General features: G+C 38.0%; 4 protein-coding genes and 1 long non-coding RNA gene across 18 annotated transcripts in view; 2 read left to right on the forward strand and 3 right to left on the reverse strand.

Moving 5' to 3' along the window:
• LOC108032521 (homeobox protein prospero) overlaps positions 1–15,869 on the reverse strand; it is an 85,927-nt gene extending 70,058 nt beyond the window's left edge. Inside the window, exons 1-2 of one of the 6 annotated variants that reach the window (XM_050885431.1) lie at positions 3,854–4,174; positions 2,859–3,385 (exon numbers count right to left, since the gene is read on the reverse strand). The gene's annotated coding sequence lies outside the window, so the exon portion shown is untranslated. Of the gene's footprint in view, positions 1–2,858; positions 4,175–15,220 lie in introns of those variants that run through there. The other 5 variants (XM_050885430.1, XM_050885429.1, XM_050885432.1 and 2 more) reach the window with 5 other exon arrangements.
• LOC127010753 (uncharacterized) lies at positions 4,411–5,514 on the forward strand. Its single transcript, XR_007763522.1, has 3 exons — positions 4,411–4,651; positions 5,305–5,320; positions 5,371–5,514. It is a non-coding gene; the product is annotated as an uncharacterized LOC127010753 (long non-coding RNA).
• A 279-nt stretch (positions 15,870–16,148) lies between the features above and the next one.
• On the forward strand, positions 16,149–17,558 carry LOC108032803 (coiled-coil domain-containing protein 43). The gene is made up of 3 exons (XM_017106809.3): positions 16,149–16,433; positions 16,492–16,713; positions 17,100–17,558. The coding sequence occupies exons 1-3, from the start codon at positions 16,272–16,274 to the stop codon at positions 17,340–17,342; spliced, it is 627 nt and encodes a 208-aa protein (XP_016962298.1). The 5' UTR covers positions 16,149–16,271; the 3' UTR covers positions 17,343–17,558.
• On the reverse strand, positions 17,533–18,827 carry LOC108032802 (uncharacterized). The gene is made up of 2 exons (XM_017106808.3): positions 18,215–18,827; positions 17,533–17,947 (listed from the first exon to the last, which is right to left on the reverse strand). Exons 1-2 carry the CDS (start codon positions 18,716–18,718, stop codon positions 17,735–17,737), a joined length of 717 nt encoding a protein of 238 aa, XP_016962297.1. The 5' UTR covers positions 18,719–18,827; the 3' UTR covers positions 17,533–17,734.
• An 871-nt stretch (positions 18,828–19,698) lies between these two features.
• LOC108032614 (uncharacterized) overlaps positions 19,699–22,426 on the reverse strand; it is a 43,285-nt gene continuing 40,557 nt past the window's right edge. For 5 of the 9 annotated variants that reach the window (XM_044093967.2, XM_044093971.2, XM_044093968.2 and 2 more), the window contains 3 exons: positions 21,671–22,298; positions 20,967–21,599; positions 19,699–20,103 (listed from right to left, as the gene is read on the reverse strand). In XM_044093967.2, coding sequence (XP_043949902.1) covers positions 19,949–20,103; positions 20,967–21,599; positions 21,671–22,298 — 1,416 coding nt within the window. In that variant the 3' untranslated portion in view covers positions 19,699–19,948. Of the gene's footprint in view, positions 20,257–20,966; positions 21,600–21,670; positions 22,299–22,426 lie in introns of all 9 variants that reach the window. The other 4 variants (XM_017106550.3, XM_044093969.2, XM_044093973.2 and 1 more) reach the window with 2 other exon arrangements.

Below are 22,426 nucleotides of genomic sequence, written 5' to 3' on the forward strand. Positions count from 1 at the left end.
GGAAGTTTTGAAAAAGTGTTTCCCACATAACTTTAAAATTCTTATGCCATCAAGAAATGCTAGATAGGATAAAAGATATAGAACGTAAAACTTAACCTCTAGTTAAAATTGAACATAAAACTATTTTCAAAAGTGTTTAAATTCCCAACCAAATAAACCCTGCATGGCCAACAGTAATGAGTTTGATTCCCAGGAATTTCAGGATGGCAACAATTTTTTAACTACTATTTAAATAGCAGTAAAGAGACCTTCAGCCCATTTGCGCAAAACTTCAAAAAGAAATTAAAATTATAGCAAAACTCGTGCAGCGGTACGTACGGACACAAGTGAGTACAGAAAAAACTACGATATAAAAGACAAAATGAGGCGTACAGAAACCAGTTTACCTGGCGAGCAACAAAAATTGGTCTGATATTGTACGTAAGCAGTAATTGAAGTTAACGTAATTATAAACGTAGTCCCGGCCAACAAGAATCATGTGCAACACATACAAAACGACACAGAAAAGAAGGAACAACAGCGACTCCAAGTGGAATAAAAAATGTCTTATATACACGACGACGATTTCAAGTGAAGAGAACGACGAATTGCGACCAAATTGCGGGCCCTGGTCAAGCTTAATTTCCCAATTAACATGGAAAACTTCAAAGGGACAAATTCATTTACGCTTCACGGCAGCCTAGGCGCGAGGGAACCGTAAGTCCAAAAACGTGCGACTCGGAGTTTTCCCCCAGAGAAAGGGAAGAATCGGATGCGGAATCGGGGAAGTGAGAATTGGAGACTACACTCAAGGTTCCGAGGACAATGACGCTAAGGATAGTGATGTATCAAAAGTAGCATTTATATATGCAATCCTCATATCCGTGTTTAATGAGTATATAAATTGATAAGCAACACTTTCCAAAAATGTTTGTTTTACTATATAATCTTAGGATCCCAAGAGGATAATGAAAAAAGTTTTCATACCTATTTAAGAATTTTTTAAATATCTAAAGGCAAAATTTCTGTTTTGAAAACTATTTTTGTAGCCCACCTAAAAATATTTTTAAGATCTCAGTCACTTTATACTTCACCTTATCCTACAGTCCTAACAACACAACCGTATCTACCTTAGCAGAACATTATTTTCCAGGTCCGAGATTATTACAATCAATTTGGAAGCTATTAGGAATACATTTGGCATGCCTAATCTTCTAGAATTTGTTTCAATTTCTGTACGTATTTTCGTTCCATGCTCGTACTGCTCGATTTCTCTCCCGGTTCCCCAGATACTCTCAGTGTTTGCCTGTCTCTGTGGGCCCTGGGCTGTCTTATCAGCCGTTTTCAGTTTTCAAAACAAAGTCCATTTCCATTGTTGGTTGGTCACTGCTCATGTGTGTTTCGGTTTCGCGACTCTACTGTACAGTAGAGACATCATTTAAAATGTCATTATCTAATCGCCGCTTTACGACCAGCGTGTGTGTGGTTCTCCTATGGTCTTGGTTTTCGGTTTGGGTTTTTCTGAGCGGTTGGGGCATCGGCGATAAGCCTAAGCGCAGCATTTGGTTGGTTATGGGACCTTCTTCCTCATACGTTTATTAAATTATGAGCGGCAAAGATTAGCTCGAGGGGCGCCCAAAACAAGAAAGAGTATATACAATACGAAACTGAAAGAACGCACGAAGCAAAAACTATGAGATAATGTGGCATGTTTGAGGTGTTCGCTGTTTATTTTTTGTAATTTTTGTGTAGAACCGCCAAACAGGAAAACTGGTTTAACCTGTCCCAAAAACGGCGGAGAAAAAAAAACGAAATTGCCGACCGCCAGTTAATAGCTAAACACAAAAAACACCAAGCATCTAGCAACAATAAACTAATTAAATCAAACCAAAATACGTCGCAAAACGTTCTAAGAGCTCGCTGCTCTCGCTTGTAAGAGAGTGATTAGTAAAAATAGCTGAGCATTTTCATTGACGGTATAAATAAAATGTTCTCAAAATAAATATTTCAATATCATATGCAAAACTCGGGCGCTTTTGGCGCTGATAAAAAACCCCAACACAAATGTATCTGTGAGATACGTGTGTAGCGCTAACAGAGCGAGCGAGAGTCAAGAACCACGAACGACCAAAAGAGTAGGAACAAAAAATAAACCTTTTCGATTCGTGTGAGCCGATTTTCAGTCGGTTTTCTCAGCAGCTCCCCGGTGATATGATATGGTATTTCTTTTGGGTTTCGGTTTTCGGTTTGGGCACAGAGTCTTTGGGGTTTGTTTGCCGCCGAGAGATCGCACCGACCGAGAATGAATGACAAACACCCAGGCAGTTTACAATGTTTGTTCGTGTATTAGCAAAAGAATTCTAACTGAACCGAGCAGCGCGACTCGACTCACGTTTTCTTATGTAATAGCTAGGTAGTGTTTGCCCGTCCCTCCACACTTCTGCGCTCCGAGATTACTATTTCTATCGGCCATCAACTGCTCGAACCGGAGTTCTGATAAGTCCCTTGCAAAAGGCGACCATGACGAAATGTTGGGCAACTCAAATGGACAATGGATGGGACATCCATGGCAGTAATCGCGTGGATGAGTCAGCAAAGAGACCAGAAAGACGTTGAAATAATATTATTTCAACAGATATTTTTCTTGTTACTTCAAGATTTTATTTTTATCGAGCAGTCTTCATCCTCTCGGTTTTGGTTTTATCTCTGGTGTAGCTATTTATTAATAATTATTAATAATTATTAATAATATTAATACTCTCTTCAAAACATAAATCTGAAACAAGCTCCTAACTTTGTAGTTCTTCCGATTTCACTGTATCTTAACTACTAAGTTTACCAAAATAAATCTTAAATGCTAATCTACAATTGAATAGTACCTTTTAGTCACTGATTTACGTTGCCAACTGCTGGTCAAACCTTTCTCGTCGACTTCAATCCCATAGATACCAATCTACAATAAATGCGTTAATCCATGTTTGCTTAGTTTGTTAGGCGGCATTATGTGTGATAATTATTAAATATATAATTTGTTTTGCACATTGATTTGCACTTTTACTCGTGTATTATTTTATTTTGTAGACCGTGAGGCAGCGTGTGGCCGAACAATTGAATAATTTGCGTCGATAACTGTGAATCGCTTTCTTGTTTTCTTTTTATATTACTTTTTTTTTTTTAACTTTGTATACAACTTTGCAAAGTGAAACCGTTGTGTGTGTATAAATATATCTTTAAGTCGATTTGGTTTTTATCTCTTCTTTTTTAGGTATTTTTTAAAAATATTTTCAATGATTCTGCCATGGCTAGCTTGATTTTATTTATGTTTTTTACTTGTATTTGTATTTGTTTTGCACAAAATATATACACCAAGATCTTGGGGAAATCATATAGTATTTTGTCAGAGAAACTGTGTTGGGGGGCGGCGAGGAGAAGAATGTAAAACTATTAATATTGCGTGCGCTGGCGGAGATACTTCTGGTATTTTGAATTTTCCAAAAAGTGGGCAATTAAAATTCACACTGAGCGAAACGCAATGGAAACGGAACAAAATATAAATAAAGATACGCAAGCTAGAAGCGACAAAATTATGAAACCCGAAAGCGGCAAGGCGACACGAGAGAGCCACAGAAATGGGAAAGAGAGGGCGGCGAGCGCGAAGAGAGTGGGGAACGTTTCGGCAGTGGAACGCCACACTAAAATTCCGCAACGAAACGAGGAAAATTTTACCAAACCCTAATTGTTAACAGCGAAAAAACACAGGAAAACCTAAGCTGATTATCAGATTTATGCAGTTCTTGTCTTGGCTAACTGTCGTGTATCCGAAAGATACTTTATTATTTTCGCAAAGGGAGCGACGGCGGAGGCACGCACTCACACACACGCACGCACACGTAAACACACACGCGCACTTTGCTTTGCTTCTTTTGATTTCTTTATTTTTTTTACTGGGCTGCGCCAACTTTTCCTCTACGTTTTGCTGCGTTTTCTACGCACTTTTGTGCACGACCATAACTTTCAGTTGATCTTCATTCTTTGGGAAACGTGAGTTAAAAGGTAAATAAAGTCGGGGCACACACGCACAGCGAAGAGAGACGGGCAGAGAACGGTGGAGAGAGAGAGACACGTCGACAGTGGACGAAAACGAACGGCAGCGAACAGTGTCAACCTCACCAAACGAAATACAAACTCGAACTGAAATGCATCTCACGGATACGCATATCCATATCCACCAGCTGTGTGACGTGCCCGCGCTCTCTTTCGGCCACTCTCTTAGCGCTCGCTCTTCGCCCTGTGTCAAGTGTCAAGATGGGAGATGGTCGCCCCGCACTATCGCCGGCCTCTTCTCGCCGCCGCACGGGGGCGGCCCCATTAGAGCGGGACAGCTGGTTGGGCCCGCGCCCGCTGGCCACTCTCTTTGGCGCTCTCGCCGCTCTCCCAAGTGCCGGCATTTTCGCTTGGCTCCCCACCACACACAAAACACAAACAAACACAGGAGCAAAGCCAAAGGCGACTTTGTTTTTTAATGGCGGCTTGGCGAAAATAAAACCACAGAACGAACCCAGTTTTCGGATATTTCAAAACAGGGTTCGAAATTATCCAAAATCTTTTCTACTTTAGTTTGTTTTATTTTACTATTTCAAAATATTTTTTCCTCGAAACAGGAAGCATAAAAGTGGTTTTGACTGGATTCCAATAAGATTTTGTTATAGGGAAAACCCAAACAATTTCTTCAAATTAATATCTTATTATTTTTTCTATTTCCCTTTTTTTTTATTTTATAATTAAAAAAAAAAAACAAACTAAAATCTTTTTTTTCTAATTTTATTTTGTTCAAATATATTTTTAGGATTATACATGTAAGACCTTATATTTCAAATGCTTTCAAAACCTTAGAAATTATTGATTTTAGTTTTATTGCAGTTTTTACGACCGAAGTTTAAAAAGAATATGTTTAAAATCTAAATCACTTATTTTGTTGGCAATTTTTCTTGAAAAACAGGATGAGTCGGTTTGGTTTGGAAATCAAAATATCAAATTATTGGAAAAGTTGTTTTTTGAAAATCTTTAAAATGAAATCCAGTACTTTTGTTCGAAATATTAGTAGTAGTAGTAATAGTATATTCCGGAATTCATAGTCTTAAAATAAATGTTTTTTTTTTAAGTTTAAAAATACATGTTTTTTAAGTTTAAAAATACAAGTTTTTTTAAAGCTTAAAAATAAAGGACACAAAGAGAGCTAAGACCTTTATAAATTTTGTATCTTTAAAAGTATTTTTGTTATTTTTTTTTTATTTTGTTATTCCAGTTACTTTGTTATTCCAGCAGTTTTGAATCATTAAGGGTAAGTGTAGTTATACAAATACATATTTTTAATTGTTCGACCCCCAACAGAAAATAAGTAATAAATTGTCAAAATGATTTTAAAGTTGAAACCTGGAATTCGGAGAGCAAGAGACTATAATTTCGAGCGTGCGTAGTGCATTTACATATAAAATTCCTATAAAAATGTTAGCATTTTTATAGAAATATTTTAAGCAACACAACAAACACAACACTGCGATGACGAAACACATGTTGTGTTTGGGGGCTCAGCAGAAGGCGGAAAGAAGAGGCCAGAGCCGAGGAAAAGAGCCATTTGCGCCCTCTCAGTTGTAGCTTTGTAGCCGGGCCAAAGCGCAAAATAAAACTAAGCACGAAAATAAGCAGAAAAAAGATGGAAAGCTCTCTGCGGAACCTCGTCTACGACGTTGTCGCCTTCAATTTCAATAGCAGCCAGTGCTAGAGAGCGGTTCCTACACAAACACCTATATAGATAGCTCTGGGACTGCCGACTACGTATCTGCACGAACGAGCGTATATATATTGCAGCTATTTAGCTACTTTTTACGGCAATTTTTGTTGGTTTCTTGTGACTTGGTTTTATTTTATGAATGTCATTTAATAGCCGTAGCTTGACCAAAAACGATCTTTATCTTTAAAGAATATAAAATATTTGTATCATCTATGCTGGTCATTGAAGTAGACAGGCGAATGAGATTGGGATTGATAAAAACTAATACCTTAAACTTGAGCACATTTAGCATTCATGTATCTATCTCTCTAAAGAAGTCGCTCTCTTTATAAGCTTTAATTATTTAAAAAGATAATCCCGATCTATTTGATTGATAGTTTTAGTAGTTTGCTTTTGAAATTGTTTAAAGTATAGAGTAAAAAAAATATTGAAAAAAAACATAAATCCTTTCATTATGTTATGCTTTAGATACTTTTATATAATTTTTCCCCAATTTTAGTTGGTTAGTTGTTATGCTTAAGATACTTTGATATAATTTTTCGACAATTTTTATAAGATAGTTTGCTTTTGAAATTGTTTAAATTAGGCTCAAATAAAAATATTGAAAAAAACATAAATCCTTTCATTAAGTTATGCTTAAGATACTTTGATATATCTTTTGTATCTTTCCCTTGACAAAGCTTTATTTTCACAATATTTATAAGATACTTATTTCTCACACAAACCCACTTACTTTTCTAATTTTTTAATGAACAAAATGCTGCCAAAACTGAAAACTGGAGATAACTGCCCTTGCCAATGACATCATTATATGATTTTTTGCCCATTTCCTAGCCCCAACGTTCTAGAAATTAAGCCAAGTATGTACGTAAGAACTTGCCAAGCCAATTTGAGATCTTCCCTGAATGTGCCCTCTTGAAAAACCCTACTGGGCTTCTGACGTTAACTCTTTTTGTCAACACTTGAGATTTTCTTTGGATTTTTCCGAGCCGTAATTATGCATGACAATTGTACATTTTGTGTTTGGCGGGCCCTCCTAATGCGGTTGATAATTTTATGCACATAATGGCCAACAACAGCTCCAACCATTGCCAAACTGCCAGCTACATGAAGAGGTGCCTTAACTGCTGACTGTTTAAAAACCCTAAGCTTGCCATTTTCTTTATGTCTACGTTGGCATTTTTTTTTGTTAATGTGGCTAACAATTAGATACAAAATGACTCAAAATTATAATGATAGAGGAAAAACATTTGACACTTGATGACCACCCAGCTGCTTGAGGTGATCCTCTGACGCAGATTTTCTTTATAACTTTTGCGAGTTTTAACCACAGTTTGGGTCCGAATTTGAGCTCACTTTTACCTAGGAATAAAAGCGAGCAGCCCAAAAAGTGAATTTGAAAAAAGCAATTATAAAGCCGCGAATTGCTAGAGCGCGGCGTAAGGCAAACTCTAAAAATAAAAAACAAAACCAGTAGTTGCCAACGTGACGCCATAAATTTCAGTCTGCAGACGATCCCCCCCAGCCGCCTACTGTTTTGGGCTTTTTGACCCCCCAAAACCCCGAACCCCTCTGTATTTTGCCACGCTAGACCAACAGAAATTAAAATCAAAGCCGGGAACCCAAGAACGAAGGCGTTTTGGCCAAACTTCATTGTATTTCTATTTTTTGATTGTTTGTTTGCCAGGGCCTTTGCCTTGAAACTGTTTGCGGAAAACATTGAATGGTCTTTTTCATGGTGTTTATGCCCCATTCGGACTTTGAAGGAAAACTCTAAAAATGTATTTCGATTTGTTTAGGAAATTAAAACTGGTTATGAATTTTCAATTCAATTAAAGTACTTAGTATATGTTTATTTAGACAAAAGTTAAGTTAATTTAAAAAATTAACAAAGAAAAATTGGCTTTTTGAATTTAATTTTGTTTATTCTGTAAAGTTAACAATAATTTAATACTTAAGTATTAATTTGGTAATAGGCTGAGTAATAAAGAAAAAATTAAATTAATTTTAATTTTGGATTCAGAACTTATTACGAAATTTTTTGTTGCAAAAATAAGTAAGAATAAAACAAGGTTAATTAACATAATTCTATACAAATATTTCATAATAATAATAGCAAAAATTATTAAGCTGAGCATAAGTCATAGAACATATTTTTTTATTTATGGCATATTAATTTTTAAATTTGCTTTTATTTTAATTTGATTAATTTGTATGCTAGTAAGTCATTTTAATAAGTAAAAATAGATACCCACAGAAAGAATGTTTCACTTTTTAATTGTAAATAAATGTCATTTGTTTTATTATTTTTTATTATTTATTTTAACGATCGTTTCGACACGCGTCTCTAATTCGTTCTGGCAGAACTTTCCATTTATTATTTAGTAAATATTTAATCGCTTTCTATTTGCATAAGTTTGTATTTGTCTAAGTTTCAGCACACATGGCTTTGTTTCGATTTTCTTTTTTGTTTTCCTCACCCATTTTCGAGAGTTATATTTTGTTAATATTTTGCTCGCGCTGTTTGTTTAATAATGTGCTGTGTGCATTTCTTCTACTTCGTATTTGCGGGGTTGGCTTTTTTCGGGGTTTTCTCTCTGCCTGCGAGCTTTTTATTTAACATATTTATATACATGCTCCCTCTGACTCTGTTTATTTGGATTCTATTTTATGCTGATGTCCACAATTCGACAGGTGTTGCAACCGTGAAAGATAGAAAAGAGACGCGATTTTATTGTGTTGTTTGTTATTATTTTTAGATGTACAAGTATTTTCCAGCGAATATAATTAATTAAAATTTAACTTATGGCAGTTACGCATTTCAGATGGTAGGGCAGGTTCAAGAAGACCTCCTCTGAAGAGCTCTTTAATTAGAGTTGAGGAAGAAACTCCCATTGCCAGCAGCAACCTGCGACCTCCTGCAGCAAGTGCAACAGCAACATCTGGGCACGAGCAGCGACACGTGCTCTACATGCAAAATTGACAAGGTGAGTTGAAAGGTGGGTGGCCAGGAGGCGGGTCGAGTGTGAAATTCGCACCTGAAGAGGCGAGGTGGCTACTCTACGTGCTGATGTTGTTGCTGTGTCTGCATTTATGGCATTTTTTATGAATGATGCAGCAGCAGCAGCAGCAACAACAACATTTGGCGTTGATGAAGTGCTGAAAGGCAACAGCAACGTCGAGTCCTTCCTCCTCGGCTCCCAGTTGTGTACGCTCTCTGCGCATTTGTTTATGAATTAATAAAATTTTAATTATGTTGCACAAATAATTGCTCACTTGTGCAGAAAAGCATGGAGAGCTGGCAAATAAGCGGCAAAATGAAAACCGAAAACAACACGATAAGTGTAAATAGGAAATGCCCATAAAAACCGGGTCCAAAGTGCATTTTAATGAATAATTGATCGAATGTGGAATGAAACCCCTTTGGAAACTGGCATCTTTTTTCGTATTTATGAAATTAAATTACCCATTCAAAATGGGCTGAATTTTTAAAGTAAAAAGCATTAAAAAGATACATTTAACCTGGGTTGAACCAACTAAAGTGAAGCTCTAATTTATTTGATTGAAACTATATTTATTTGACCTCCAATACAGGTTACCATTACCCAAAAGTGAAACCCCTTTATAAACCAATTTTGGTAGCAATAAAATTCTCCGAAGTGGGGGCATCAAGTGACTGATTCTTGTATACGAAACGAAAACAATATACATTAACGTTCGCATAAATATCCAAAGCAATCTTCTAAAATTTTCTCACACATAGCCAATGGCAAAAAAGACGACAAAAATTATGTACAATGTCTTCAAATTACACAAGTCTTATCATTTATTAAAATTCAGAGAATTTATTAAGAGAACCCCCGGGCGAGGAGCGCCAACAGCAGCAGAAAAGACCCCATAAAATAATATACATATTTAAATATATCGAATTTCCTTAAGTAAATGCCAGCGAGAAGGCAAAGCCCAGACCTAAGCGATAGGGAGAGGAAGATCCCAAATAACAAACTATTTTGTACCTAATGTCCGAGAGGTTAAAGACACACCAAACACAAACCCAAAAAAGAGGGAATATAAAAAAGAAAAGATTCCTGGTAAAGCTCAAATCCTGTTTACTTCCTTTTGAGCTACCTAAGCAGCGAAAGCCAGAAGACGAGGCCACTAAATCTTCTATGGGTAGGTTTTAGGAGATTCTTTTCGGCATCTCAATCCCCACAGGCATGTGTGTGAATCTCTGCATTATGTACACTTCTTTCATTTTCATATATATCGTCTCGCCGCTGATTTATTATTTACTTTATACGAACTGTTCCTCCTGCGAAATCAAGGTTGCCTCGCCGGCTGCCTTACTTTGATAGGGGGCTTCGTATACATGCGAATCCGGAGGGGGTGTATAAAGTTTTGCTTAATTTGTGGCCAGGGATGAGCAGCTTCTCCTATCCATTAGATGCGAAGAAGCGGCCCGGCGGCTTCACGGAAATCTTGTTAAATTTCGCTTGATTGAATTTGCCTGCATTTTATTTTTATGCTCGTTTTTGCTCATTTGGGTATGTACCCCTGCATTAGGTTTGACCACACGCAGCAAACTCTTGAAAGTATCCAGCTTAGATGAATATTTGTCGTGGCAGCCGTAAATTGCCATCCGAGCACATATATCAACATTATAAAAACATATTGCCCACTACCTCTTTGCTCTCAATTTCTCTCCGTACTTGCCTCCTTAACCGCAGAATTTATGGCAAGGAAATAAAACATAAACAAGAAGAGGAAGTGGGCCAAGACAGTGCGAATTCGGAATCCACTTAAAGGGGATTTCCCAAATAAAAATTTCAATAATACTACAAATATTAAAAAATGAATAAACAAATATTAAGATACATAAAATAACTGAAATAATTGCCTAACAACTTCCATTGAATAAGAGATACAATCAATTTTTGTGGTCGAGATTTAAAGATAAAAAGTGGGCAAGTGTAAATTATATTTTTTATCTTGTTTTATTTTATAATAATATTTTCCCTTTTAATAAAAATACATATACATTGCTTTCATTTAATTGCATTCTACTTTTGTTTTAAATTTGCAAACTATGTTTAAACATAGCCTTTGGCCAAGAAGTTTCATTTCTGTGAATTCACCAAAGTAAAACCCCTTTATAAACCAATTTTGGTACCAGTAAAATTTTACCAAGCAGAGGAAAACAAGTGACTAATTCTTCTATACAAAACGAAAACAATAAGGATTCCTCAAATTTAAATTTCAATAATACTACAACTATTGAAAAATAGATAAACAAATATTAGGATACATAAAATAACTGAAATAAATGCCTTAACAACTTCCTTTGAATAACAGATACCATAAATTTTTATGGTCGAGATTTTGAAAGCATGTGTATATTATAATTGTATATACTTTTTTTATTTTCTAATGATACTTTCCCTTATAATTAAACTACCCATTCATTGCTTTAATTTAATTGCACTCAGCTTTTGTTTTAAATTGGCAAACTATGTTTAACCAGAGCCTTTGGCCAAGCGCCTCGCAATATATAATTAATTTATGCGAATTCACACCATAACCCCTTAATTGAGCGTATGATTCATGGGTTACCAACTCGCAGCTCGGCCCAAACCGAGTAACCCGCTTGTGCGAAGAGCATTAGCCAGCAGCTAGAAGCAAAAGCGTGTTAGCCACGCTGGGGAAAAGCTTGTGAAGATTGCAATGAAGTCGCTACCTGGGTGGAGTTTTATTGCACCGCCGCCCACCGCCCACCGCCCATGGAAACCCCCCACCCACTTTTCGCCCCCTGGTAATGGCATGAAAAACCGCAGAAAATTGCTGTACATCGGGAGAAAATCCAAGCTAAGCTAAGCTTGTGCAGATGAAACTGGCTTTTTGCACAATGAGATTTATTTATCGTGATTGTGCGCTTAATTGAAAATTGTTTGCGAGCAGCCCCATACATATGTTGTATGTTGTGGAGGGAATCTCGCCGAGTTGCTGGGGAGGACCACCTCTTGGGCGCAACAGGAGTCGCTCCTTGGGAACCTATATATCACCATGACCCAACTGCCTAAGGGCATTTTTAACACACATTTATTGACACACACCGCCAGACCATCTCAAGCCCGCACTCCTCTTCCGTTCGCCTAAACAATTTGTCAACGACATGGCAATGATACAGCACAGGAAAAGCGACAGCGGGAAAACCCGTAGCCAACTGTAGCAAAATGAAAATGTCAGAGGCAGCAAGAACAACACTGCGCCATCCATCGAAATAGTTAAGTGGATGCGAGGCCCTCTGAATGGAATCCATCAACCGCCCATGGAGCCGCCTGGCATCCAACTGGCAGCCGACCGAAGGAACCTTTTCAATCAGATTACTGAGTGCCGGGCGGTGTTCTCCTCCGGAGCAAATGGCTTGAGTTCGGGAACCCAGGGAGCTACTTAGCATCGCGGAACCCTTGCTAGAGGACCACACAATAAAATTGAATATTTTGGGAGGCTTAGAGAGATTACAGAGGCCAATAAATAATTCTATAAACAATGTTATAAAAAAATAATTACTTCCTTTAAATTTGATTTTTATACATTCAAAGTTTAAATATGATATCTATTATTACTATATTTTTAATAATTAAAGAGCACATTTTTGGTTGTATGGAATTGAATTTGGAAATATCTTTAGTCTTAGTTTAAATATTTAATTAAGGCATTTATTTTGGAGTAGCTTATGAATTCATTCAGTGATGTTATAATATGATCATAATTATAGTTACAAATTAATAATAAGTGTTTTATTTAATGTATAAAAATTAAATACTATTTTTGTTATTACTACGCATTCTAAAGTTTTCAAAAACTTTAAATACTTTGGATAACAATTTTCTTTTCTTCTCATATTTGAATACTACCCAAATTCGATAAAGCACATTCCTAATTATCAAGAAGTGAACATATGTTTTCAATCCGAACAACATGGAATCAGCGGCAACTAAATACCCAGTGGTATTATAGAGATCTCAGCCACATTCCCCGCAAAGCGCCCGTCACCACCCCATCCAGAATTAGCTCTCGCTTTCGCTGTTGGTGGTCCAGGAAAATTCCATGAGCAACAAGAATGGAAAGTGCTTTGCAGGATAAGCCCCCGTGGCATCCTCGAAAAGCCCACCCACCCGTTGTTGAATTGATTTGGTTATGTGAAGTGCAGCCCCCTTGTAGCGATACACACATAATACAGCTTCCCCTTAACCAAATTGTTTTATTTCTGCTTTTGACTTGTTGCGTTTTCCATTTGGTTGCTTGGCCGCAAGCTCGAGTTTATGACATGGAAATCAATCTGCTGCTTTCCCACAATTAGAGGCTAAGATTTTGGCCCGAGTCAGCGGCAACCATCAAGCAAATTTCGCCATAAAAAGGGCAGGGAAAACAAGCGAATAAGAAAATCTTTATGGGCGAGGGCGTGCCCACTACCAAATGGCAGTTAAGAGGAGCCTTTAAAACTCGCGGCGCTAATATGATGAAATACGCACAGTGGGTCGGGGGATTGCAAAGAAGGGAATTTTTTTTATAAATTTGTTCAAGCATGAGAAAATATTGCTCTTAAAAAATTCTATATTATGATTGTGAGTTATTTTGAAAATTTTACGAATTTCAAAATGTTTATAAAAAACTTGTATTTTACAGGAATTTTACAAAATGATGGGATACTGACATTAGTTCGGTGTTAATCCTTAAATATAAACAATATTGTAAACCAAATTTTATAATGCCACTAATATCTTGAAGCGCGGATAGGGTTTCTGGGAAATTTAAAACAAGTTGATGATAAAATTTAACTCGAAATAGTTACCCAATACTTTTTTTATAGAATCATTGAATTTCCTAAAAATGATCTTAAAAAAGATTTTTCTCATGAAATGCTAAATGATAAACATTTATTCAGCTTGCATTTCAACGGTGACTTTTATGGCTAAGAGATTTTTATTTTTATGGATTACAAATTAGAAAGCTTAGGAAAACGCATAAAAATGCGTTTCAGAGGGAAACTTGCTACCTTAACCCACAGTGCTTGACTTCAAGAGCGTAAGCAATGAAACGTGTGAATTTTATGAGCTCGCTGAAATTTAAATGGGTCTCCAATTTAATGACGAATTCTGCAGTGAGAGAGACAGAGAGAATCGTAGAAAGGTGGGCAAAGAAGAGAGGAAGTGAAACTTTATAAGAACTTCAGGCAGGAACATTCCTTGTTTTTTGTGTTTTTCATTTTCCGGTTTTTACCTTTCCGCTGCCGCTGAATCAGTTAACACCGCCTCCCCCCTTGGGCCCCCTTAACGGTTGTCGTCTGCCCGCTGCTTGCGTCAATTACTTAATTTTAATGGCCTTTATTAAGCACACACAGGCAGACAAGCACACACAGGGGTCGCCGAGGAGCTCATATGAATATGCACACAGATTGGAAAGTGTAAAACACTCACATTTACAGGCACATAAACAATCCCTTTAACGCTGTGGGCCGTTGAGTAAAAAACAGTCAACACAACTCGAGTTAAGGCCAGCACTCTACAAGCGAAGGATCAAAGATTGGTAAGGAGTGGCAGGCTGGTTGGGGCGGCAGGATGCTGCGAATATCCAAACTCAAGTTGGTGGTTACTTCAAAAACACTTCAAATATGCTTTATATTTTTTTATTTGTTTGCTGTTTTAATTTTATAGGTTTTTTAATTTTTGCAATTTTATCTGAATATAATTTGTGAAAAAAACATATTATCTTCAATAACTTCTTGATGAGATGTTGAGATGTTTTTAAATGTATCATTTTTTGTAAGGGACTTTAAAGTAAAAGTTTTATTTGAGATACACATTGATTGTATTAAATAAGTAATAAGATTAAAAAATAAAACTTTAGTGGCAACAAAAAACGACTTGGTTTTAAAAAAATCAATTTTATGTTTTATTGATATAAGGTTGTATAATTTATCACAATTTTGTCTAAATATATTTCGTGAAAAAAACCATTCTATTATCTTCAAACACTTCTCAATGAGAATGTAATATGTATTATGAGAAATGGATTATTGTTTGGGATTTTTAGGATTTTCAATAATATGTTGTTTGAGATACACATTGATTAATATGAAAAAATAATAAGAACAAAACAAAAATGTTAGGTTTTTTAAATTATTATACTTTTTCAAATACAACGAAAAACGATTTAGATTACAACAATTATATATTATTAAAAGAAAAATCCCAGTTTTAGGATTACCTTGAAGTTAAGCAGTGCTCACAATGGGAGTAATAAACGAAATAACCATGATAAGGGTGTTAAATGAATAATACATACAATGGCCCAATCCATTTAAAGTCAGTCTTATTTGACAATCCTTGGAATTTCGAAATTTCAGGCCTGCCAGAATGGGATAATACATTGTTTTAATGCAACTCTCACCTCAACATTTAATCTCTTTCCAAATCTTCAATAGTTTTTACTTTTAAGGGATTTCTACGACGTCTTGCAGCGACACACAAACATAGAGGTGTGTGAAATTTGTTTGTATATATTCCACTTGTTGCCAACGGCACTCGCGTGTGTGCGAGTGTGTATCTATGTGCTTTCCTTCGCTTTGTATTTTCCTTTTTTTTTTTTTGTTTATAACGCGTCTGCCGACGAGACGCAACAACAAATAAACAAAAGCCGAAGGCGACGACAGAAACAACAACTTTGGCGACAACGACGCAGGTGTCGCAGACGCGTGACGTCGTTGTTGTTGCTGTTGCTGCTGTAATTATGCTGCGAAGTGAGTTATCAGGAGGCGAAGACCCCAACACAGAGGCACCAAAGTAACATCGAGGGTACGCACAAAACCGTGAAATACTTCAGTCCAAGAGACAAACAATTTGTTTATAACTTCAGAAACAGCTTCTTGGGGTTTTCCGTTTGGTGGAGAAACTTTATTACCAAAACACGATTATAACTGGCGGGCCAACGAACAAAGTTAATGAGACTGACAAACAAGCAAACGATTTGTTTATAATGATTTAAGCAGCGTAAAGATTTTTTAAGGTCGGCAAACAACTAAAAGGTGTGCGGGGTTTATCAACACTAGGCCATCAGCTGTTTAATCAAAGTTACCAGTTGCCCAACACTTGCCTAAAGTCACGGTGTTGCCAGCAGCAATTTTTCTTGAAAATAGTAACTAAATATAGCTGAAACACCTTAAAGGGCAAATTAAATGATTTTAAGCTGTGCTTGTTTTTACTTTGTAATAGGTTTCTCAACTTTTAAATTTAAACTTTCTTATGTTCAGCATTCTTTTTCCCACCAGTTGTCATCTCTTGGTGCCCAGCTGTTTTTCCGGCGCCACTTCCCAACACTGCTCCACATGCTCGACCATTTTTGTTGCCTTTTGCGGCTGATTTGTCACTGCCCCTTTATATCGCAAGTTAAGCCCTCCATACATGATATATAAAGCTAGTCTAAAGCCAAATCTGGAGCAGCAATGAGTGCCAGCGAGGAGTTCCAGAGCTGGCTCAATGAGCAGCTGCGAAAACTGAACACGGACGAGAACGTGTTCGGCTCGTATATAGTTGGCATTCTGGAGGGCGATGAAACCACAGAGGAGAAGACCGAGGCTCTGGAGGGCATACTCAGCGAAACAGGGGTAAGTTTGGGATGGAACTAGAGCCGCCTTTAAGTTAAAGCCTATCTCAACTTAACAGTCCCCCGATATCGACGAACTGGTGGCCACCATTCTCCAAAAATGGCTTCAAAGTCATCCCAGCGCCGATGACCCGCCGAAAAAAGGCCTCGACATCGACGTAAATGCCCAGTTGGCCAAGTTGCTGGAGCAACAGAAGCTGCAACCCGCCGTTAACAAGGAGCGTGAATACACGGAGGAGGAGCGTCGCATCAAGCAGCAGATCCTCGCCCAATACTCCCAGGTTACTATGCCAAAGATCACGACCGATATTCTCTAGTTACTATCCAAAAAATTAGTGTCATACAGTAGTCACATACGCAAAATGGTTTGGAATATCCTTACCAAGTTTGCTAGCTACTATTTCAAAAAACCTATCTTCTAAACTCCATATTCTATCCTGTTCGGACTGTAAACCGCAGAACTAATTCGCAAAGCTCCATCTTACTATCCCAAAAATCAGCATTTAGTTGATTTTATGCCAGTGTCTATTATCATTTTTGAGTGACTTCTGGACTTTAGTCAAGCCATTTTGTTTTTAAATATGAATCCTTTTTTAACCGAATGCAATAAGTACAATATACCCAGATACGTGATAATAACAAAATGTTACATTCTAATAACCCACAGACTGCTGTTGTGAACCAGGACGAAGACGACTCCGAGGAGGAAAGCGATGATGAGGGTGGGATCCTTGCGAAGAACACCAACAAATCCGATGTCCAGGCCCTGGCCAAGGAAAAGCGAGAGCAGGCCCGCTTAGATAGTGCGGCCAAGAAGCAAAAGGACAAGGATGATCGCGAAAAGCAGAAGCAGCTGCGAGAGGAAAAGAAGGAGAAGCGCAAAACCGTCAAAGGCGAGAGGCGTCGATAGCCGTCCCCAAGTTCAAATTTCATTGTTTCATCCTAACAGAAAACTGATTTTTTGAAATTGCAAAGTACATTTCGCTTGTAACCAAATTTGTGGTTATATACAATATTTGCATAAAAACGAAATGAAATTGTAAAACTGTCAACAATGTTTTGCATATAAGCGTTAACGTATTACAATTGAAACACCAAACAAAATTGAAAGTGTATATTTTTCAAATGTTTTGCGTTTTCTTTTGATTTCTGTTTGTTTCAGGCTCCTTTAATTTACTAAATTAAATTTAAAGTGTCTTCACATAGCTGTTGTTATAAGGAAATTGTTTGTTTAACGCTAACTTGGCCAACTAGTTTTAATTGCTAAAGAAAATGTTAGTTCTGTGTATAGTTAATAGTGATTTAAGAATCAGCTTCGTCTGGCTTGTCCTCCTCCGCTTCTGACGCGTCTTCTTTGTCCGATGTTGGGGATTTTCCCCTCTCTGATTGCAGCTCCTCGGAGATTTTCTTAAGCGCCCCCAGATCGTGTAGTTTAATGCGTCTGTTGTTGGGATCCAAGCAGTTCACCTTGACCTCTATAAAATCACTCGTCTGCTGATCATCCCAACTGGAATACTAAAAAAACAAGTGATGTATTTAAATCTTTACACTTTTGAAAAATTTAGGGCCGTCACAGAACATTTTTGAACTTTTTAAAATCTGTTTTAGAGTTTATCACATGATATTGGATTATATTAAAACTGTTAACACTACTATTTTTTAAAAAAGTATACAAAAAACTAATGAGAATTTTGCATAATCAATATTATTGTTATTGTTAGTATACGTTGCATCAAAAACGTTGTTATGTGACGGCCTTTGTTATAGGAATCATCGACTTACCACCGAACTGGAGGTGAAGAGCAGTTCCTCCTCCTCGGCAGCCGACTTCATCCGCAAATACTTCTGGAGCAGATTCGTCTGCTTATCCTTACGCCACAGACACAGGCGATTGTTCTTCAGCCAGTCGTTTTCCAAGAGATCAGACTTTTTTACCAGCAAATCCAGTTGATTTAACTTGACGAATTGCTTCTTGGGCGGCAGACTCTGGGGCCTCTTTGATGTGCTCGCCGAGGGAAAGTCGAAGTCGTCGTCGCTGGGATCCGTTTCTAGGTCATCCTCCTCGTCGGACTCCTCGTCGCTCACCTTGGCCATGCGGCGCTTGGCCTTCGAGGCGGTGGCGGCCGCCGATTTCCGCTTCCTGCCGCCATCGGAGCCAGATGGCTTCGCCGGACGCTTCTTGGTGGGCCGCCAGTCCTCCTCGGAGTCGGAGTCATCGTCCGGACTGAAGTCGTCCTCGTCGCTCTCCTCGAAAGTGGTGGTCACCAGTTCCGTGCGACTCCGCATCCTGTTCGGAAAATTCTCTATTCCTGATTATCCTGGTTGGCCCGACCGCTGAAAACCTGCAGCAGTTCCTGCTGCGGCTGCTGTGGCTGCTGCGTCTCAAAGCTGACTGAAAATTTTATTGTTGACTCCGAAAAGCCCATTCCATAACCCGCACACGGGGGTCTCCCTGATTTATCCTGCGAGGGTTGCAGCTGGTCCTCTCTCAAAAGAGAAGCTTTCTTACGCGGAGCTTTACAGTGTTGCATCTTTTATAAGGTTCAGTGAAAACAAGCTTATAAAGCACTTCGAAGGGAGTCCTGACGCACATCCTTGAAGCTTCGGCGCCTACAAGCTTGATCTCTACCTTTTCGGAGCTGGTCAAAACTAGGTCAAAGCTAAAATTCGTTATGCATTTTTCCGAAAATAAGCTATTTATTTGTGTCTAATCAACAGTTGTTACTTTAGGGTTCAGAGTACTAATTGTATCTGTATCTTAACAATCCTTTTGGTTTTTGGTTTGTATTTTAATTTTTCGGAAGTTGATTATCTCAGATTTAATGTTTAACTAAAAAATGTTATTTTATCTTTTAAATTGTTTTACTAAAAATAATGTTGCATACCTATATAAATTTCTATGGATGCTAACCATTTGTTTAGGTTCTTCTTAAAATTTTTCCAATTTTCTTAAAAAAATAACATTTGTTCATAATGTTGTGTTATACCAAAGATAATATATTTTATTTGTTTCTCTTTATTTTGTGTTCTTAAAAATATATAGTGCTATGATTTTGTGGCAGTCACACGTCCAAGTTTTTTTAAATCCTAGTTTAATTAGGCTTCAGAAATCTAGAGGAATATAGCCCTGTAAATTGTATGAAATACTTACCATTTTCGTATACAGAAATTAAAAAAAAATATTTTTATATTCCACAAGCATGCTATACATTATGTATTTATTTTCCCATTAAATTAAAAATCCTTACCGTGAAGTAAAATACAAATTTCAGTTGTTTTCTAATGTATATTTTATTTAAACATTTACATAAAGCTGGACATTGGAGCACACACACTAAGAGTACTACTACATAATTATGATTTAATTATTATTTTCTACCTTCGTTGAAGTATTTTCTATGCAAATAATTTCCAAACTTTCGATTGAGTCGACTAATTTACGGCTTATATCATTATTAAACTAGTGGGGAGTATTCCATCCTCCATCAATTTGGATTATTCTTAGACCTTTAGGCGCTATACACGCGTGGGCGTGCCGTATATAGCCCCTGATCCGACTCCGGATCCGAGACCCACATTATTCCGGCGCTGGGCGAGGGGCGAGGCTGGCTGGGGGGTCGGTCCATTGTTGTTGTTGAGGCGCCGCTGCTGACTGTCCGAATAGGCGCGTTCTACAAGTTGGGGAAAGGGTCTCTTTATCTACATCTTTTGGTCGATATATCTCCCGATCTGCTCATGCACTATGGAGCCCGTCTGCCCCGAGTCTTTGTGTAACATGCACAATTTGGTTTTTGGGGAGTTTTACCACATATTTTCTGATTCTTCTTTAAATTGATAACATGCAAAAGTAAAATGATAAAAATTTATATTATACGAGGGTTATAAAGAATGATTTCAATGAAAGATGAGTGATTAAGTGGGGTAATGATTTATTTAAAAAATTAAACAATTTCATATTTACAAAAATGAACATGCCATCCCTCACATCCCTTACTGTCTAAAATAAAATGATTATTTTAATTCATATTTTTACTAAGCATATACCCCAATTTCAATTATTTATAATATTTAAAGTATTCTTAAAAGTAAGATTCACTTTTTTAAATTTAAATAAATATAACAAATATTATATATTATATAAAAAAATATAAAGTTATCTGACAAATCGATCAAATGAATAAAATTAACAGAAAAATCATAATTAGTTATAAATTTTAATTTTGAATAATAATAATAAACTAAAAAATATGAAGTTATTTTACATATCTATCAAACGAATAAAATTATCAGATATATCATATTTAATAATCAATTTTGATCTTTAACTAATAATAATATTAATGATAAACTAAAAACCCAAAAATTAAAATTCGTAATATAACATAAATAATAATAAAATATATAAACATATAATTGATAGTCCTAAGCATTCAAAAAAAAATGTCCAAAACCAAATGATCTTAAAGCCATCCCATAACCATGCCGGATGAACGATGAGTAATGAAAGCAAACCCGTATGGATCCTCAAACGTACCTCGGAACTTAAGACCCTGGGCCTCGTTGATGATGGCCGCCAAGGCAGGGTGCTGGTAACGCTCCCGGAATATGGCCGATCCGTTCATCCGGTCCGCTCCATTGGAGTTGCCATTCAGGGTTCCCATGTTGCCATTGCCGTTGCCGTGGTGCATCATCATCAGCTTGTGCTGCGGCGTATGCTGGGGCGTCAGCGAAGTGGGGGGCGTGGCATTTCCGTTCTTGTAGTAGCGATTCTGGTTGGGATCGTAGGTGGCCTGCTCCTGATTCTGATTGAGGCGATTGGCCATCTTGATGGAAGCGCAGCGATCCTCCTCGTTGTTGCGCATCTTCAGGATGCGCTGATCCTGCACTGAGTATCTGGATCCGTGTAGGGAGTTCAGCTGATTGAGATTTGTGACCTGGCTGCTCAGCTTCTTGGCCCGAAAGCTGCCACCTGGCGAGGAGTTGTTCAGTAGGGTTCCCCTCGAGGAACTGCCATTGGTCTCGGTGCTGTCCCTGCTCGCCTCCCGATAGCTCGAGGGGCGGTGCGTAGAGGGGGGCGTGTCAAGGCCACTGTCATGGGCCGAACAGTCCAACTCGGTTTTGGCCAGGCCTATGTTGCTGCCACCGCCAGTGGGTAACATGGGTTGGACTGGAAGAAATAAATCAATTAATTAAAATGTTTAATCTATACCTGTTTTATTTATGTAAAGGAAAACTCACCTGAGTGCCTCATATCAGTGGGCGCCCTTGGCTTCCGATACAGCCAGTCCCTGTCCAGTTCGTTGCCATTATCCGGAGTGGCGCTCACTCCACGGAAAAGTCTAGGTCTCCTCAGCTGCACCTCCGCCTCCTCGGTCTCCTCATCCACCACCTGGTTGGAGCCAAAGCTGCTGTTGATGAAGATCCGCCTGGGCGATCCGTAGAGAGCCCCAGCCTGGGTGAAACTATTCTGGGCCGAGACATAGCCATTGGAGTAGCGACTGAGATTCGCATTGCTGTGGTGCGGGATCTTCTGCGGCGTCGAGTGGTTCGTGCTGATGCCGCTCAAGTGGTGATTGTGGTTCTCGTTGTTCAGGGCACTCAGATCCGGCACCGAATCGGAGAAGAGGAAGGGATTGGCACCGCCATAGCCGTTCAGACTGCCAGCTCCGATCTTGTGGCGGGCCAGACCACCCGTTCCATTGGTCATCAGCCAGTCATCCAGAGCAGAGGAGTAAGTGCCTCCCAGTCCAAAGTGCTGGAACTGCAGCGAGGCGTGCGACACAGGGGCAGCCAGTGAGGCTCGGGATCTGGGTCCTTGGGCTATCTTCAGGGCTCGTCTGCGCTCCTTGGAGGTCATTGTGCATTCCTAAGATTAAGTTCAAAATAATTATAACAACAATTATAAAATAAAATATTTTAATAAATAAATAAATTATTTAAATGAAAAGTACACATAAAATGTTTGATAATAACTTCATTTTTAGGATCTCTTCG

This window comes from Drosophila biarmipes, chromosome 2L, assembly GCF_025231255.1.
Source record: "Drosophila biarmipes strain raj3 chromosome 2L, RU_DBia_V1.1, whole genome shotgun sequence".
NCBI lineage: Eukaryota > Metazoa > Arthropoda > Insecta > Diptera > Drosophilidae > Drosophila > Drosophila biarmipes.